A 20,560-nucleotide genomic window follows, 5' to 3' on the forward strand; every position below is an offset into this window, starting at 1 on the left:
CCTCTAGACTGAGAGCTTCTTGTGGGTAGGGAATGCTTCCACCAACTCTGTTGTACTGAACTCTACCAAGCTCTGCATGCAGTAAATGTTCAAAAGAAACTGACTGAAAAAATAAAAAGAATATTCAAATCCCAAAGAATGTATCACACACTGAAAATACGAGTAGCAAGTTGGTCTCCTAACTGGAATATGAATAGAAAAAGCCCGGGCATACTCGACATAAAGAACGGGACCCAAGAAATGTACATTTAATGCCACTTTTTGTGAACCAAAGGCCTTACAGTCTCTTGGTTTTAGGCTTTCAAGCAGGCAGGCCGACAGCACAAAAAATTCTAAACAATGTAGGGAACAAAGACAAACTGAATTTAATCCATATTCCATAATTCACCGAATACATTTGGACTTATTCAGAGTTACTCCTGATAGCAAAATAGTTTGAGCATTACACTTTTATATACAGCTATGAAGGTATTACTACAAACCGAGACAGCCTTCTATACTATCGAAGCACCTCTGGTAATGTTTACTGGTTTGGAGAATTATGTATTGCCTGATTTCCACTTCCCAAATTACAGCATATTTTATCACAACCCAGTCAACAGAATGCCGTGTACCACCCATCTAACATATTCTGGACTTCAAAATAGTTGTGTGCCATTTACAGGTGGTTAGTTTTCCCTAAGCATTCATGACAAACCTCCAACTTGGATTTTAATGAGCAATAATCATCAACGCAACCATAACCCATCAGTATGAAATCTCATACACCCCATTTAAAATGACTCCAGCACACTATTTTATTCCTCAATCTTCCATTCAGAAAAACATGCTGCTTCCCCGGAAGCATTATCAGAGCACAGTAGCCATTTCGTTATGGTTCTTGTGCATGGAAACTTCCTTTGGAGTTTGGAAAAAAAAAAAAAAGAGGGGGAAGGGAAGAGTGCTCATGAAATTTCTGATGTGGTCTAGACAAGAATGCCCCATTAAAGGTCAGAGACAGAGAGCTTTTTGGGGGGGGGGGGGGAGGAGATCGTGTATTAATGGAGTGAAAATGGTGAACTGATTGCACGCTTGTTCAGTTATCAGATTGGGAGGGAATGTTAATGCAGGAAGAGGCGCATTCTCCATTGGCAATAACACCTTGTGGTGGCATGCGAACAGTGACAGGTAAGCATTATTTGCATTTGCTTCGGTCTTCTTTGCACACACGAGAGATCTTATAAAGGTTACCACAGAGAGGAATGATACAAGTGACCAGTTTTCAACCAAAACAATACAAATTAAAGGCAACCGAGACAGTATTTTCTCCAGAACATTTTTTCTGAGCGTTAAAACATGCATTACAGACCAGGGTCTAACACTTTGCGCTGCACCACGTCAGCTCTGGCAGGCCAAGAAGTCAGTAAGTTCGACTTCACTTAGGTGTATCCTTCATCACGGCCATCTAAAGGCCTCCTTTATGCTGGGACGCATACAGTCGAAACCGCTGGATATATTACTACTCTTCCTCCAATTTTACATGCAATCAGGGCAACGGAGTGAGGCAAGACAGAAGACTAAGTGCAGGAAAGCATCGGACCCAGTTAATGAAATCTTTAACCTGAAAATGTGACCCGATTAACAAAAATTTTGTGAAAACAGCTGATAAATGGTTTTCCATTAGGAAGATTCTCAAGGGTTGCTCGTTAATATCAAATTTCTGTGGAAACCCATTTTGGGTGTCCAGGATGGGTAAAGAAAACCTACTTCAGCAAGGGTTAAGGTAAAGGCAATAAGACACCGGATAAAAAGTTCTTGGCTAGGACAAAGAAGGTGTCCTAGCCAAAGCCATCGAAGAACCTGATAAAGCACTGGTGCATTAAATCCAATCCAGTCCACACAACTTCCACAAGTGCTGAAAGCACTCATCCCCTTAGAGTATTTAAGCCTGATCAGCATCTGAACTGTTTAACAATTTGCGAGAAAACTCCGATGTTGAAAATGAACTGGGCTATGAGAGCAGCCTCAAAGGTGATAAGTACTTGGCTTGTCTCTGAGTGGGATTATTTTTTAAAATAAAATTGTAAATACAGATAGCCTAATAGACTAGATCAATAGGGCAGTAAAGACAGGAGAGACTGCATTACAAATATCAAATTACCATACCCTATATATTAACTGTTTCCTCTAAGGCATTCCCTTTTGATGGTAGAAGAGACACAAACAGGCTACCGACAAGTATCTGTTAACAGTTTTATTTTTTATGTTAAATACCATGGGACAGGATTGTAAGGATGAAAAACTCAGTCAACAACTGCCTCACCAGGGATAAGAAAAATTCTGCCATGATATTAGCAAAGGGAAAGGGTAAAATTTACACTAAGAGGCACCATTTCCCCACAGAATACCTCTTGTCATATTCCTGAATGAGTGGGATTAGCAATCTAAATAAATCATATTCCAAGAGGTAACAGCAACAGATAAAATTTAAAAGGATTATTAAAATAACATTTACAAGACTCTGAACAATTCTTGAACTCTTATTAAAACCACAGAAAGAAAGAACAATTCTTTATTTATGAATTTTCATAAAGGACTTAATGTGCAACTCACACCTGCTATTGATGATCTGATAATATACAATTTGTCCAGTAGCCGAACAGTTTGTTTTTATTGTGTTTTCTAACCGTGAGAGATCATTAGAGGCAAAGCCTATAAGATGCTGTACACACAGAAAAAATGGTCGCTGTGGGCCATACTACCAGTGAAATGGTAGGTAAACAAATCTTTTTCTGGTCAAGAAAAAAAAAAAAAAAAAAAAAGAAACAGCACTCTGCATGCTTCACTCTACAAGATGAATTTCCCTAGAAAGAATCCAATGAAAATGGCTGCAATTACAACAAGAAGCGAGGGGAGTGGGTTGGAGCCATTTTCTCTGGGGATCATGCTGGAGGATGATCCAGGTTTATCCGAATGCGATACCTTTCTGAGCCTTAAGCCTTCGTCCTGCCAAAGAACACACAAGAGAAGCCCATCAACAGGTGATCGACAAAAATCCTTTATACAATTAATGGAATTACGAATTAAACAGCTACCAGATGCAGGACAGAAAAGTTGAAAGCCAGTTCTGATTAAACTGACGTTCCAGCACACCACTTTTGATGAGCTCACTGTCTTTAAGATGAAATTATTGCAATTACATTTTGGTACACTGACTTTAAGGCTCAGCAGAGCTAAAGACAAGCAGTTAGCTGTCACGGGTCAGTTGGGAACGTAATTCCACTCACTCAAATATACGTTAAAATTAACTCTGCGGGAAAAGCAGTTCCTTCTGAACAGAACTTACTCTCAGGTGTCGATTTTCATCTGATAGCTTCATCATTTCCCCCTGAAGTCGTTTACACTCTTCCATTAGTTTCTTTGTTTCCGTGTCACTGAGGGAAGCGCTGTGTGGTTTTGGCACGGGTCCATCTTGTTTAGAGGCATTCAGAGGAGTAGCTTTGCTGGGTTCCACATCACTCTGCAAATATCACAATTTTCATTTAAAGAAAAATTATTTACTGGGAAGAAACAACAATTTGTAGTATTTATAGTTTCAACTATGAAACAAATCCTCAAACAAAGATTTTCTGAGACTTTTCAACTTCAAGTACATCAAATAGGGGGGAAAAAACAAACTGCTTGTGTATCAGGCCATCATCACCAAGGAAAAAGGAAAAAAAAAAAAAAAAAAAAGGAAGTCTTGATGTTCAAATTAATTAGTTCAAACCACCATGTGCCTAAATGACCACTTGCATAGGTCAGAGCACAAGGCAAGACGAATGTAAAAGAGAAGCCTGAAACCCCATTTTCAGAGTCCTTCCACGGCTCAGGGGACATTCTGGGGTGGCAAAGCTCCCCGTGGTTGTGGTCTAAGCTATTTCTCAGTTGTCATACAAGAACTTTAAGAATGAAATGGGAAGAGTTAAGACTCTTCACTCAGGGTGTGAGGAGAAAAATGGCAACAAAAAAGGGAGGGGGAAAAAAAAAATCATAACTGAAAAAGTTCTCAGAATGATGAAACGAAATGAAGCAGCCCTGGGGAGGCAGCCTAGCCTAGTGGGAAAAAGCAGGGGATCGAGAGTCAGGAGGCCCAGGTTCTAGTCCTGGTTCCGCCGCTTGCCCACTGTGACCGTAGGCAAGTCCCGTGTCATTGGGCAGGGACTGTCTCCATCTGCTGCCAAACTGTATATTCCAAGCGCTTAGTACAGTGCTCTGCACATAGTAAGCGCTCAAAAAATACCCCTGAATGAATGAATGGAGTTCCCTAAATGCTGGGCTTCTCTATCCCATCTGTAAAATGGGGATAAAACATCTAGCTCCCTCCCTCTTGGCCCGAGCCTCATGCTGAGAAGCAGCACGGCCTAGAGGAAAGACCTCGGACCTGGGAGTCAGAAGACCTAGGTTCTAATCTCGGCTCTGCCACTTACCTGATGGCGTGACCTTGGGCAAGTCACTTAAACTTCTCTGTGCTTCAGGTCCCTCATCTGTAAAAATGGGGATTCAATACCTGTTCTCCCTCCTAAACTGTGAGCCCAATGCGGGGCCTGAATATCTTGTATCTACCCCAGCGCTTAGTACAGTGCTTGACACACAGTAAGCACTTAAACAGATACCATTATTATTATTACAGAGATGATTCTGTATCAACCTCAGCCCACAGCACAGTGCTTGGGACATACAGAGTGCTTGATAAATACCACCACCAACATAAGTACCAGTACTAAGAAACTTCAGTCCATAAAATTTTAACTATTGTCCATGATTACCAATGACAACCTGAACAGCAATATGCAGTAGCTTGAAGTAAAGGCAGAATGCTGTGGGTCATATTTTCTATTTTTAGTTAAAATTCTTATTTGCCCACTGCCTGAATCATTTCAGCCTTTGAGTCTACACCAATACATATTACCCCATTATTTACAGGATAAGCCAAGTTGCAGCTATATTAATTCCAAACACTAACTGTGTTAGCGAGAACCTCAGTGGCCTTGTGGAAAGCGTGCAGGCCTGGAAATCATATTTCTGGGTTTTAATCCCAGCTCTGCCATTTGCCTGCTGTGGAATCTTGGGTACATAAATTTAACTTCTCTAGGGGACAGGGACTGTTTCCGATCTGATTGTCTTTCTTTACCTCAGCACTTAATTCAGTGCTCGGAACTTAATAAGTGCTTGAATTCCACAATTATTATTATTATTACTATTCCAAAATGGCAGTTTGCAGTGCTTCAGGAATGCACAGCCCATGAATTCAACATAAAACAAAAATCTAATTACTGCATCAACATTTATCCAATCTAAGGTTAGTGTGATAAGCCCCACCACTCTTCCAAAAAGGATTAACTGGGCACCCATCCATCCAAATGGGTTCACTGCGATTCCTAGCAAAGTATTTGAGTGCTTATTATGTGCAGAGCACTTAACTAAGCACTTGATTCAGATTTCCCAAAATCCAAATTTTGTGTAGTCGCTGGAATCAAATTAGTTGTCACAACCAGCTTTCTACTGTGTTCCAGATAGAACAAGAAACCTATCACCCTCCCCACCAGAAACTGCATTTATTTTTCTTTGCTTTAATAAACATGTTTCAACATATATTAGCTTTTAAAAATTCAATACTGGAAAAAATGCAATATATACTCAAGATCATACCTGCTTCATTTCATAACATATCCATTTGCAATTAACCAAATTTGACAGGTGCTCTGCATCTACTATACAACTACCATATCTGTTAAGAAACACCGATTCTAATCCTAAAACTGTTTATTCCCTGAAACAAACCTGCTTCTTGTTGTGTGTGAATGCATTGATTGGTCCCTTCAGGTCATTCTTCAGGCTATAACTGGGAGGTGTCGCCAGAGAACTGGTGCTGCTGATTGGAGTGAGTAACTTGGTCCCTGGTAGAGGTAAACCCTGAGGTGGCAGGGGAAACATACTCTCAGACTGGCTCTATTAGACACATCAGATTTCTCCTTGCACGATTTGAGAGCAACTAAAAACTCTGAACAAAGGATTAATCTCTGTACCCCTCGATTCATTACTTTAAAAACACTTTAAAATTATGGATAAGCAATAAAAAAAAATAACAAGGGACAGCTGTGATGAGGAGGAAAGTTCAGTTCACATTAAATACAAAACAGGGAATACTTGCCCATAGACTAGATTTTCTGAAGATGAGAGATTCACTAGAGGAGAAACCCTCATTGGATGTCTGACTCAACCACAAAGCAACGAAAACTGCTCTGCAAATGGGACCCAAGGCCTTGCCCGGGTGGGCTGTGACCCCTCCTTCACCGAGGAAGTCTCCCTACATGAAGCTTTCTCCCTTGAAGCAAGAGAAGATTCGGAGAGGTCGGCAAGGTGACTGGTGAACAGGTGACTTGACCATCCACCTCAGAATCGCAGCTACTTGGAGATAGGCAGCTCTAACAACTGCATCTACTGAGCAACCCCACAGCACAGTGTACTGTACTAGGGGCCTGGGAGGTACAAAATGACCACTTGCTCCAGTTCAGTACCAACAGATCCATTACGTAAATGGACTCCCATCCATCAACTGATGGTATTTGAAGCCCACTGCCTGTGCCTTGTTAGGACAAGGGGGGAAACACTGCTGGTCCCCCAGGAGGAACGCAACTTTGGGAATCGGGAGACCCGGGTAGATGGGCTAAGAACACACGTGGCCTCTGCAATGACCTGCACCTCTGCCAGCCCTGCCCGTCCACCCCCTCGTCGCACTCCATAATCACGAGGCATCATGACTGGCAGAAATGCGAGTGTGTTAGTGGCCAGTGTTGCTCGGGTCACGAGCACCGAGTAGCTCTTTTTGGCCGAGGCTCATCCATCAATCTTGATGGGAGATGCTATCTGATTTTATCAAGGGGGGAGAGGGGGAAGGGCAAGGCAGTTACTGAAACAATGTTTGAGCAAGGGCACGTCAAACTGAGGCTTTAAGACCAGGGCACGATCCCAGCAATAGCTCTCGATTAATGGAGCGCTGAAGCCAGGAAGCCGCTTCCACATAATCGGCCCAGAAGCACGTTGCGAAAATGAGATGCGAAGGTTCCGTGGCTTTTGACAGCGGGAGCCATTACTCTGCTGACTCTGCACTTTCTTGTCTTTTCACAGCAGAAAGCAATCCAACTTGCCAGTCTGAGCGACTGTCTAGGTAACTGACGATGGGGTTCGGCTCAAACGAGCCAAAAGGTTGAGAGTAATCGAAGACCCTGTAAGTGAAATCGCTGTACACTTGCATTAAGGGGCAAATAACTTCCATGCAGACTTCAGGTGGTTGTGAAAGAAGGTGGACAATATAATCCTCTTGAAAAATGGAGGTCTCTTTGGAAAGAAGCCTTGGGTGGATTTGGAGGATGATTTGAACCTCAAAGACTTAGGTATTGGGGGTTTGAACACCGGGATCTGGTTCACTCTCACTTACTGGCCCAGAATGGAATTTCACCGTGAAGGAATGAATCGGTTTGTCTAATTTTCCCAGGCTACCGACTCATCGTCCCATTCACACCTCAGGAACGGAAGGGGGTATGACTGGAGAATTGATCATTCATTACTCTGGATACCATGGGGAGGGGAGCTAAATAGCAGCAGCAAGCTCCCTCCACCGCCCACTCCCCCACCAAAACCCTTAACACCTAGCCTAGGGCCTGGAATAAGGGAGAGAAGCCACCCTACCACCAGGCCACCGGGACTCCCATCAGGGGCCCTATTCCAGCCCGGGAAGGTCTGGGCAGTGGCTCCACGCCGTCTCAACTTATAGTGCCTTGGGAAGGTCACCCCCAAAGCCACAGTTGACTTTTGAGACTAATGATCTGAGCCACGATGAACCAGAAATCCTGCTGTTCCTGTCATTCATCATCACCCTTGCCTTTTATATTTGTTTCTTCTTTCCCTGTTCCTGTCATCAACTCTCTCCCCATCTTCTTCTTAAATGAGAGCCTCCTAGGGGCCAAGGACTAGCTCTATTTCATCCATGTTCCTTCCCAGCACTTAGTAATGTTTTACATATTGTAATTGCTTGCTAAGTTCTATTGCTACTATCATAACTATTGACCTGAACTGCATTCTACAAACTCATGAAAAGTTATTCATGGAACGACCCCCTTTCCCTCTGCTCCTCCCCCTCTCCCTTCCCCTCCCCCCAGCACTGTGCTCATTTGCTCATTTGTATATATTTTTATTACCCTATTTATTTTGTTAATGAGATGTACATCCCCTTGATTCTATTTATTGCTATTGTTTTTGTCTGTCTTCCTGGATTAGACTGTAAGGCCATCAATGGGCAGGGATTGTCTCTATCTGTTGCCGAATTGCACATTCCAAGCGCTTAGTACAGTGCTCTGCACATAGTAAGCACTCAATAAATACTGTTGAATGAATGAATGACCATTCAAAAATTCAGTGTGGTGAACAGGCAGGAGTGCAACTTGAGTTGCAATTTCAAAAAACACTCCCATTTACAGTAAAGGTCCACTGTTAGCCAACAAGGAGGGCTGCACTGACCTTGGGAGTTCCTATCTTGATTTCCATTTCCTAAGGAGAACTAGAATCCAAAGTAAAGGATCCTGGATCAGTCCACTACCTAGTTTGACGGAAACATAGAGAGGTAACTCCAAAATGGGAGGAATCCAAACCTGTCACTTCTGTGGGCCGGCGTGGCTAGGATCCAGGCACCAAGAGCAAAGGTTTACTGGGAAATTCATACCCAGACTATCACTTTGGCAGTGGAAGGAGAGGTGTCTTGTGCAAAATATGGGCTTGTGACTGTCCTCTGTGGTGGAGAGATCCACTTTGGATGTTCCCCTTTGGTCAAACAAAGTTTTAGGAATTGTTGGGGCGAGGGAATCACTCGAATTTGGTTCGTAATTACTCAGTCGATCCACAACAGTGTTTTTAAGACAGCTGTTGGCATGATAAAAATCACCAAGCTCCACTGCCAGGTGCTCAGCATTACACTTAAAAATTACCAAGCAGCTTGCTTTGGTGACCCCTTATCTGACCACCCAGTGATGTCCCATTATTGATCTGGGCACCTTTAGGGTAGCTGTAAATGCATTAATGCTTGTATTTCAGAACATTTCCGTGAAACACAGCTTTAGAGATCAGGATCTTGGGGTCTTTTTTTAAGAAGGGCCTAAAGTCAATCTCAAGAGAGGCAGCATCTATGGCCACAACTATCTGACTTAGTGCGTCTTTGCTCTACATCACCTTGCCCCTTCCTACCTCTCCTCCCTTCTCTCTACCGCCCACCCCGCACACTCCACTCCTCTGCCGCCCACCTCCTCACCGTCCCTCGGTCTCGCCTATCCCACCGTCGACCCTCGGGCCACGTCCTCCCGCGGTCCTGGAATGCCCTCCCTCCTCACCTCCGTCAATCTAATTCTCTTCCCCTCTTCAAATCCCTATTTAAAGCTCACCTCTTCCAAGAGGCCTTCCCAGACTGAGTTCCCCCCTTTTTCCCTCTGCTCCTACTCCCCCCTTCACCTCTCTGCAGCTAAACCCTCTTCTCCCCCCTTTCCCTCTCCTCCTCCCCCTCTCCCGTCCCACCCCCTCAGCATTGTACTCGTCAGCTCGACTGTATATATCTTCATCACCCTATTTATTTTGTTTAATGAGATGTACATCACCCCGATTCTATTTATTTGCCATTGTTTTTATGAGACGTTCTTCCCCTCGACTCTATTTATTGCCATTGTTCTTGTCTGCCCGTCTCCCCCGATTAGACTGTAAGCCCATCAAAGGGCAGGGACTGTCTCTATCTGTTGCCGACTTGTACATTCCAAGCGCTTAGTACAGTGTTCTGCACATAGTAAGTGCTCAATACATACTATTGAATGAATGAATGAATCTTTGAGATATCATTTCTTGGGATAATTCTTTAGAACCAGTCCCTGGTAGTCCTCCCATATTTTGAACTCTACATACCAAAAAGTTGATAAGCCTGTTACCAGTTCCCTCAGTTAAAGGTTCCCATTTTCAAACAGGCAGGACCCCATCAGGCCCCAGAGACGGAAGTGTATTTGATTCAGAGTTAGAGTGACAGCTGAGTGGTGATGGCTGAGTCTGTCAACAACATTCACTTACTTTAGTCTTTGGGTATTTGGTTTTCTCTAATTTGTTAAACAACTGACTAGATGAATCGGGAGTGTTTGGGTAAACAGACGTGGCCCTTCATTGGTCAAACATTAAGGCAAACTCGACTGTGTGCCAGGGCTGGATCAACACGGTTGGCACTACAATAGATGCCAATGACCCGGGTGCTCATGAGAACTCCTGAGCTTCGCTGTTCTTTATGGCAGGGGAAGTAACAATAAATCTGGTCATAGGGAACCTGTTTCAGCTTGAGGAATTTTACTCCACATCTGTGCAATTCCGGTGGGTACTTGTCAGTCGCATCCTGAGGGAGAGATATCTAGGATACCTTTAGCCCCTAGAGATGGCAGGACGACCACTAATAAAAGTAAAAGGCCGGTGCTCGTCCGGGCCTGGGGTTCTCCAGATCTGCAACAACTGGTGGGGGGGTGGGGGGTGCCCTCTTAGGCTTAGGATGCAATACCTTGTCTTGAGAAAAATAGCTGCCTAGGAAAACAAGTTTCACATGAAAGACGGAGCTGCTTTCCCAGCAAAGAGATCTGAAAGAGAGGAAACTGCTCTATCAAGAGATTCCTAAGGGTCAGAATCAATCAATGGTATTTACTGAGCCCTTACTGTGGGCTGAACACTATACTAATCACCTGAACCAAAACCAAGCCTAACAGAACCGTTCAGAGGTCATAGCTCCCAGGCCTCCAGGAATCCACAGAGAATACCTACCCGTGAATGTTGAGGACATGATCCTCCAGTCCATTTGGAAAATCCCTTTAGTTTAAAACAAGCTATATTTAGTCCATTTTGTATTCCTGCTACTGCTCAACTGACATTAAATGGTATCCCCTAGGACGACAGCTATACGATTTCTGGCATTTAACTGAAGGTAGACTAGATTTCATCAAAAAAATCGAAACCAAACATCTCGGTTCTAACCATTCTAACACTTTTCTATCCCTGGACTACATTTGATTGGTGCACCATTTTAAGGAAATTTGCTCTTTTCCACTCCTATGACAGGATTCCAATGTTTAAACATACTAGGTCTGAAAAACAGAGCAGCAACTCCTCCTCTGCCAGAACATTTAACATAAAACCTGAAGACTGGGTTTTTGAAACACTGAAACATAGAAGCAACATGGCCTAAGGGAAAAAGCATGGGCCTGGGAGTCAGAGGACCTGGGATCTAATCTTGGCTCTGCCACGTTTCTGCTGTACGACATTGGGCAAGTCACTTAACTTCTCGGTGCCAAGGTTACTGCATCTTTAAAATGGGTATTAAATCCTACTCACTCCTTAGACTGAGCCCCAAGTGGGATAGGAACTACACCTGTCCTGATTAGCCTGTATCTATCTCAGTGCTTAGAGCAGTGCATGGGCACACAGTAAGTGCTTAACATGTACCATAATAATTATTATTATTATAGAAATACTAGGCTGGATGATTCCAAGCTCTTGTTGCTCAAATGACTACAGTGTATCTATTTTTCTAAAATGGGAATTCAGTCCAGAAATTTTCATATCTAACAAATTCCATCTTACAATAATTTAGGCTCATGCCCTCTTTTCCTGAACAGAAACTGAACAGCTCACTGTCATTCACTGTCTTGAATTAACCCATATTATAGAAGGCTTAAACTTACCAGTATTAAGTTCTCACGGCTAAATAAACCCAGTTCCTTTGGCCTAATAAGCCTATTTTCCAAATCTCTAATCATTTAATCTTGTTGCTCTGGATGCTCTCCAAATACCACATTTCAGTTGCAGAGACCTCAACTGAACCCAGTGCATTCTAACAGTCATCCAAAACTTTGCTTCGGAACAAGATTAGCTCGTGGTTCCCTAGCCTCAGCTTTTTCTTCAGCCTGCCCCGATTTAAAAAAAAAAAAAAATTAAAATAAAAAAAAAAAAGCCCAGAACTTCAATACTAGTTCACATGTAAATCAAATCCACTGTGGCCCCAAAGTTTTACTGCTAAATTTGGGCACCGCCAATCTTATTCCCATTTTATGCTTGGGCAATTCATTTTCCCTCTAGGTGAATTTCTTTATCTTTTCTATACTGAATGATGCTGATAGGTCAAACTTGCTATAGTCATTTTGAATTTCAGTTCACTAAGCAGTTAACTAGCTCACCAAATTTGCTGCCCCCTGCAATTTAACCTGCATACTCTCTATCTGACATTTATAGCAACTCCTTGTGAATGCCATATGCCCTTCTCTGCTCATACTTCATCACTGGCAACCATTCTTCAGGAACTACTCTTTAGGCATCTGAGTCCTTCCACCTAAACTCAACCAAAGAAGAGCATTCTTTTGTTTGTTGTGCTGAGCTTGACAGCGGAGAGAGAAAAGGGAAAGGTGAGAGGGAACAGCAAGGATCTGGAATGGTATGGAGCTGAAACGGCAGTAAATCTGGGTGAGAATGGCAAGGGCACTGGAGTACTGTAAACCTCTCTACTACATGGACTGGGGGTTGCTTATCATGAATTAAAAGCATAGGAAAAATGCTTATGGGGCCAAATCAAAAGTTTTACTGAAGTCAACCTATTTTATATTGATTGTTTTCCCCCAAATCTGCCAGCTTGCCATGCCACTGAAGGAAATTTAACTGGTCAAGATTTACTAGTCACAGGGCTATTATCATTTAACCCAATTTGTCTTAGGTGCATACAAATGGAGTTTTTTCCTCTGCACCAGTACTTTGAGTACATAACTACAATACAGCATACTACTTTATACATTATATTACTAGTCTCATACAGTCCATTACTTAACTTTGGCTTCACTAACTATGTCCTTGCCTGGTTCTCCTCCTCTCCTTCTCTCTCTAGCTACTCATTCTCAGCCTATCTACAGGCTCCTCCTCTGCCTCCCATCCCTTAACTGCGGAAATCCCTCAAGGCTTGGTTATGGGTCCCCTTCTATTCTCCTACACCTACACCCCTGGAGAGCTCAATCGCTTCCACACCTTCAACTACCATCTCTATATGGATGACTCTCAAAACTACATCTCTAACCCTAGTCTTTCCTCCTCCTCTGCAGTTTCACATTTCCTTCTTCATTCAACCGTATTTATTGAGCGCTTTCAGAGCATCTCTAACTTGGATGTCCTACTGACACCTCAAACTCAACACGCCCAAAACAGAACCCACACCCTGCTCTCCTCCTGACTTTCCTGTCACCGCCCTCCCTGTCTCAGTGGTAATCTTGGCATCATGGTATAGTGGATAGAAAACAGGCCTGGAAGTCCGAAGGTCATGGGTTCTAATCCTGGCTCTGACACTTGTCTGCTGGTTGGTCTTGGGCAAATCACTTCACTTCTCTGAGCCTCAGTTACCTCATCTGTAAAATGGGGATTAAGACTTGTGAGCCCTAGGAGGGACAGAGACTGTGTTCAACCTGATTGGTTTGTATCTAGCCTAGTGCTTAGAAAAAGTGCCTGGCACATAGTAAAGGCTTGACAAATATTATAATTAATATCAATACCCTTGATTCACCTCTTCTATTCAACCCACATATTCAATGTCACCAAATCTTGTCAGTACTAACAGAATTTGCAGAATTGCTAAAATTCATCCTTTCCTCTCCATCCATCCCAACTCCCAGTTCAACCCCTCACCTACATCCTCCTTTTGGCCTAAGACTCCCTCCCCACCTCTTCAGATCTGACAGACCATCACTCTCTCCACCTTCAAAGCCTTATTAAGGTCACATCTCCTCCAAGGGGGTAAGCTGGGGGGAGAAGCAAAAGACCAGTTACTAAATCTTGATTTCATAAAATACCACCTTCACATAAGTAATGTTATTCTGTTATAAACTAGTTTATAATGGAGAGCAGTTTTCCACTTTACTAAATCTGGTTTAGGAAGAGATTAGGTCCACTGGATAAAGTGCAGGCTAAAAATTAATCCTTAAAGCCTTGCTAAAATGACACATTGGTCACAATGATGTGTGAACTGCAGGCATTCTTGCTTTAGTTCAAGGTTCCCAAAGTAAGTTACACTCAAGAATGGCAAGTAGCACTTGTGACTTTTTACACATGACCAGATAATGCACTATTAAAGCACCAATCTAAATGGCACTTTTCTCTTTAATTTCCAAACACTGAAAAAAAAAATTGAAGTTATGCATCTCTAAGTCAAACAATAGACACACATACTTTTATCACATCACCCTATGCTCTACTCCTCATCCCCACCATTCCTTACCTTATTAAAACTAAAATGAACATATTTCTTGGGTGAGCTCAAATTAAGCTAAAACATAATGATTCTGGTTTCCTTTTTTTCTTTTTACAGCAAAGGAAAGATCCTATAAAAATCATAGAGAGGTAATATTAAGAGTAATTAATAGGCTACTCACCAATTTATCATTTTCATTGGGCATTTCAAACACACATCTCAATTTGGAATCCATTAGTTCATCAGGTTTTGCCTCCTTCCACTGAAAAAAGAAATATACATTCCAAAACTACTCATATCATATGGTTGCAAAAGAGAAGCATTATGTAGTTGTATGAGAAACCTAAACTGAACTTTAGTTCACTGGAACCAAGTTATCCCAGAAATTCAGGGAGGGGAGGTGGGGGGGAAGGGGAAGAAGGGGAAGGGATTTGTTAAGTGCTTATTATGTGCCAAGCACTCTATTGCGTGCTGGGATAAATACAAGATAATCAGGTACCACATGGGGCTCAAAGGCTAGGTAAGAGGGACACCAGCTTTTGAGGATTCATATAAGTGGCCAAGCCGGCATCAGAACCCAGGTCCTCGGGACTCCCAGATCTGTGCTCTTTCCAGTAGGCCAAACTACTTCTGATCAGAACTGGAGGGCTCTGCCAATAATAGGATTAACAGAATCGACTCCTACCCCACTCCTGGACCCTGAAGAGTGTGTAAAGGGATGATGGAAAGGGCCCCCGGTCAGCCCTTCTCCTCAAACCTTCACCGCTTCCCAACTCCGCTAACTGCCCACCAGGGTTTCCTTAGCAAAAAAAAAAAAAAAAAAAAAACAAATGGCACAGTAGCTTGAAATCAGCTAGAGAAGACAGAAGATCATCAACCTTCTCATCCCGCCTTCTCCATATCTGCCAAAATAAATCAAGCCATCAATGGCATTTACTGAGTGCTTATTATGTGCAGCAATCTACTAACTGCTTGTGTGAAAACAAACAAATCTGCAGAATAATATACCAAAGGAACAGAGGCCTCTGGGTTTTCCAGTGTTTCATATCTCTTGCAATACAACACAATACCTAGATGGCAGCAGAAAGGAAATGAACATGGTAACGTATATCCAAGGCATCACTATAGTGCTTTAGATGTCCTAAAGTTTTTTGAATTTAAAGAGGGGGGCGGGGGGAAAGCAAATTGTCACTAATAAGTTTTCAAAAGGAATAAATTGGCAAGCCTCTAAAGTATAGAGTAATGGACAGGTTTTCCAGGGCTCAACCATTTTTAGTAGACAAAATACAGTTTCAATTAAACACAAAGACTAGCTAAAAATATAGTAGAAAAAGGAACGCATTTGGCCTCCACACATTCTTATAACTAGTGGCAGTACAATGATTCCCAAGAAATTTGGTAACTAAAATTCCCTGTCCTCTCATTCCCACCCATCCATAATCTTCAGGGATTTACTTCCTCTGACCTTCTCAACCCTCTGCATGTGTATGAACACAATGAAAAGCAGGGTGGCCTAGGGGATGGAGCATGGGCCTGAGGCAGGACCTGGGTTCTAAGCCCGGCTCTGCCACCTATCTGTGTGACCTTGGGCAACTCGCCTACCTTCTCGGTGCCTCAGATCTGTAAAATGGGGATTAACACTCAATTAGCTTCTCTAACCCAGCGCTTAATACAGTGCACACAGTATGTTCTTAAAAAAATACAATTAAAAAAGTCCCTCCAGTCTTAAAGTGAATTTCCTCTTCCTCCCCTTTCCCTGTACTTACCACAGCTTCCATATCTGAGGTGTTTGGAGGAGCAAAAATTGTCTGTACCATAAATTTGTGTTTACTCTTCTCATTTGGATCATAGTCAAAAGGCTGCAACATTACTGCAAAAGAAGAAAAAAACAGTCTTGAACCTATTATCAGACATCCTGTGTGACAGTGATGAAATGAAAATTTACCCGGTCCTCTATTGGGAAATCATCCATTAGCAAGATAATCACTGGAAAATTTGAACTGCCTATTGCTATTGTTTTTATCTGTCTCCCGATCAGACTGTAAGCCCGTCAAAGGGCAGGGACTGTCTATCTGCTGCCGACTTGTTCATTCCAAGCGCTTAGTACAGTGTTCTGCACATAGTAAGCACTCAAATACTATTGAATGAATGAATAAAGCATTTGGGAGGCAAAGGGTCTGTATACCAAGATTCTCCCTCTACCTTCTCATCTTCCAGAGGCTTTCTATATTTAAAGGGAGCCTTTTCCCTAGGACTCAAACTCTGGGATGCCGCAGGGCACAGAAGGCAGAACTCAAAAAGTTTCAGTGAGTTCCAAAAAGGTTGTTGAAAGGATCTGCACTAGACTGCAGACTTCCTCTAGACTGTAAGTTCCTTGTGAGCAGGGAATGTGTCTACCAAGTTAGTTACATTGTACTCTATCAAGTGTTTTTCCAGGGTTCTGCAGACAGTAGGCATTCAATAAATACCACCGATTGACTGCACTAGCTGGGAATTAAACTTAGGTCTCCCTTCTGGGTGCACAATTTCAGCGTGCAGATGCTGACCACAAAGTCAAGATGATTGATACCCTCACATCAAGCATCCTAATCATGATGACCAGACAGACATCATCAGGAGGAGTCAATTTAAAAATTAAATTATTTAAAATTGTGTTAAAGTATGGGCCTAACATTCCTTTAATTGCCAACTGCTTCTATTTTATGACATGGCAAAATTTGAAGCTGGGCAGGGATTGTCTCTATCTGTTGCAGTACTGTACATATCAAGCACTTAGTACAATGCTCTGCACATAGTAAGCGCTCATTAAATACTACTGAATGAAGCAAGGGACTGGCTATTAGGTTTGGATGAATGGTCATTCCTCTAAATGAACCTAACTGTAATTCTAATTCATAGTTGATGGACATTTTTCATTTTTAAAAGTTCACACCCAAATGTAAACAGATTTGGGGGGTTAAAAACCAAGTAGATAATAACAATAATGATGGCATTTGTTAAGTGCTTACTATGTGCAAGGCACTGTTCTAAGCGCTGGGGGGGGGGGTAACGGGGTAATCAGGTTGTCCCACATGGGGCTCATAGCCTTAATCCCCATTTTACAGATGAGGTAACTGAGGCCCAGAGAAGTGAAGTGACTTGCCTAAAGTCACACAGCTGACAAGTGGCGGAGCCTGAGGGATCGGGAGCAGCGAGACTCAGTGGAAAGAGCACAGGCTTTGGAGTCAGAGGTCATGGGTTCGAATTCCGGCTCGAATTCACGTGGGACAACCTGATTCCCTTGCGTCTACCCCAGCGCTTAGAACAGTGCTCAGCACATAGTAAGCACTTAAATACCAACATTATTATTATTTTTCCAGTGAGCCGTACGAACAAAAAACACTGCACTAGAATTGTACAACTATTTAGCAGCCCTACTTCTAATACTTACTGAGCACAAATTTTTACAGTCTTTAGACTACTGGCCCTGAAACGTATGTTCAATTTCTCAGCAAATTGTCTTTTTTCTACTTCTTATTCCAGAGCAATGGCGGAAATTTTCCAAAGTGACTCAGTAATAAGTCTTCAGAAAATGAATCCACTACTTTAAACAATTTTAACGCTTGCTAATAGTCTAGATAGAGAATGTATATGAATAACTTTTAACACTACCTGGATAAATCAGTTGCTGGAGCCACCCTGTGGTTTCAGGACAAAAGTGCATTTCACATTGCAGGGATTTAAACAGTTCCGCCGCACGCCCCCAGTTCCATTAACACAGGGTCGATGTCTTGAGAATCAGGTTTTTCCCTTAATCAGAAATTACGGGAAATTTCTTTTGCAGTACTGGCTGTAAATCAATGCCACGGGCAGGCCTACATAACCCTTTCCTCTAACGGAGCGTCACAATGTATCCATACAGGCTCCCACTGTGAGAATCCACCATGGCAGAATTGAGCGTTATTATGTTTGATTAAATACAAAATTAAGGATTCCAGCTCTTACTATGTGCCAAGCACCGGACTGAGTGCTGGGGTATATACAACATATTCTCGTTGGACACGGTTCCTGTCCCACATGGTGCTCACAAGATGTACATCCCCTTGATTCTATTTATTGCTATTTTTTTTGGTCTGTCTCCCCCAATTAGACTGTAAGCCCGTCAATGGGCAGGGACCGTCTCTATCTGTTGCCGATTTGTACATTCCAAGCGCTTAGTACAGTGCTCTGCACCTAGTAAGCGCTCAATAAATACTATTGAATAAGTGTGGCTCAGTGGAAAGAGCTCGGGCTGGGGAGTCGGAGGTGATGAGTTCTAATCCTGGCTCCGCCACTAGTCAGCTGTGGGACCTTGGGCAAGTCACTTAACTACTCTGTGCTTCACTTACCTTATCTGTAAAATGGGGATGAAGACTGTGAGCCCCACATGAGACAACCTGACTACCTTGTATCTACTCCAGCGCTTAGAACAGTGCTTGGCACACAGTAAGCGCTTAACGAATACCAACGCTATGAAGTGGGAGAAACTGAAGCATAAAGTTGAGCGACTTGCCCAAGGTCTCATAGTAGAAAGTGGCAGAGTCAGAATTAGAACCCAGGTCCTCTGATTCCCAGGCCTAAGCTCTTTCCTGGACTCAATAAAGCCGTTACACTTTTTACAGTGAAAGTAATCCAACTAGTATAACTGTCAGCCTAATATCTGAATTTCCCTTTCTCTTAGGAAACCCGGTGTGTTTTTTAAGCTTTAAATACTATGGACCCCGCAACAGAAAGATAAAGCTGCATAGGTATTAATCATAGTAAAAGTAAAAGCAAAGTTCAACAGAGAAACTAACATTTCCATTTAGAAAACAATGTTTTCAACCATCAGGAAAGGGTGTTCGAAACTTACTGTTCAACAGCATCACCATACACATCCTTCTCTACTCCAAATTTAAACATGAACTCCTCAGGCTACCTTTGCTTATTAAAACTTTAGGGGGAAGAGACAGTCGCAGCAGAGAGGAGGAGGACGGAATACACTTGTCAAAGGGCTTAAAATACCTAAAACCTTACAATATCCATTCAAATTTGTGAAAATATTACAAGTGCATCTGCAAAGTAAGATAACCAAGATCAAAATCACAGTTTTTCCAGAACGTTTTCACAATATGTTTTCATTACAGAACGCTCTTCCAAAAAGGCACATCTGCCTGGAAGAAACGGTCATGTTCTTGCTCACAGCGTTAGGCACAGGGTGAGTACAATAAAGCTTTCCTCAGGATAGAATGCTGTGAGAACACAATCTCTATGCTGTAGTAGAGCTGATTAGAGCCACATTCTTCTACATCACATGGAAAATAAATAGTTGCATTATAATACCTATCTCAACATGATTCTCACCGCAGCTAAAATTGGTGAACCACAGCAATTATTACACGAGCTAGGGTTGTGAGTCAAAAAAACTGCATGGGCCTTTAAAAGCAGTTACAGGAAATAAATGTCTTCTAGAAAGAGTTGAAAAGCAGAGACGGGAAGAAAGAAGTAATTTTTAGTTTTCAAGGTCTGCCTAATGGAGTTTTATCCACTTTTAAGCAGTCTTTTAAAGTTTAATAATAATTAAAAATAATTGAAGCAAAGAGGAAGCAATAGGGATTCACTAAAAACGGCAATGGCTTTCTAAAACTTTTTTGGCTCCTATAGGCATAAGGTTTATTTTGAATAATTATTTCATAATTTTAGAATTGGTGCATAGTAGAAAAAAAAAAGGACTTTGTTCGGTTCTGTTTTCACATTTCCTGTAATAACCAAGAAATAAAACTAATAATTCCAGGGGCTCGAAGTACTCAAATCAAACGAATTGATTGAGTGCTTACTGTGTGAAGAGCACTTTACCAAGTGTTCGGGAGAGTACAATAATAAATCAGGGTTGGTAGACAAGTTCCTTATCCACAAGCAGCTTACAGTCTTAGAGGGAAGTGAAAAAGAAGAAGCCATTCTCCTCCAACAGAGCCAATGCTCTTAAAGAGCCTCAAATCAAGGAGGAAATGTGCTGTACTACTATGATGACTCTGACTAGAATTTCCAGTCCTCCACCGGCCTCGGCTACGGGAGGGAGAGTCAAGCGGAGGCAGACCCATTCCATTCCTAGCTCGGACAGTGGCTAGCGAGTGGAAGGCAATCTGCTCTAAGTCAAAACTCACCCGGGCTGGGCAGCAGCGACACGGGACAGAATCGAGGGCGGAGTTTACGGTGTGGAATGCGGTAACGGGAAACCACTTCCATATTTTTACCAAG

General features: G+C 42.5%; 1 protein-coding gene across 2 annotated transcripts in view; it reads right to left on the reverse strand.

Moving 5' to 3' along the window:
* Positions 1-342: 342 nt before the first annotated feature.
* VAPA (VAMP associated protein A) overlaps positions 343-20,560 on the reverse strand; it is a 58,759-nt gene continuing 38,541 nt past the window's right edge. Inside the window, exons 3-7 of one of the 2 annotated variants that reach the window (XM_001512245.3) lie at positions 16,072-16,175; positions 14,487-14,567; positions 5,803-5,934; positions 3,326-3,499; positions 343-2,985 (exon numbers count right to left, since the gene is read on the reverse strand). In XM_001512245.3, the coding sequence (XP_001512295.2) occupies positions 2,827-2,985; positions 3,326-3,499; positions 5,803-5,934; positions 14,487-14,567; positions 16,072-16,175 (650 nt within the window). In that variant the 3' untranslated portion in view covers positions 343-2,826. The remainder of the gene's footprint in view (positions 2,986-3,325; positions 3,500-5,802; positions 5,935-14,486; positions 14,568-16,071; positions 16,176-20,560) is intronic. The other variant, XM_007668855.2, reaches the window with a different exon arrangement.

This window comes from Ornithorhynchus anatinus, chromosome 5, assembly GCF_004115215.2.
Source record: "Ornithorhynchus anatinus isolate Pmale09 chromosome 5, mOrnAna1.pri.v4, whole genome shotgun sequence".
Taxonomy (NCBI): Eukaryota; Metazoa; Chordata; class Mammalia; order Monotremata; family Ornithorhynchidae; genus Ornithorhynchus; species Ornithorhynchus anatinus.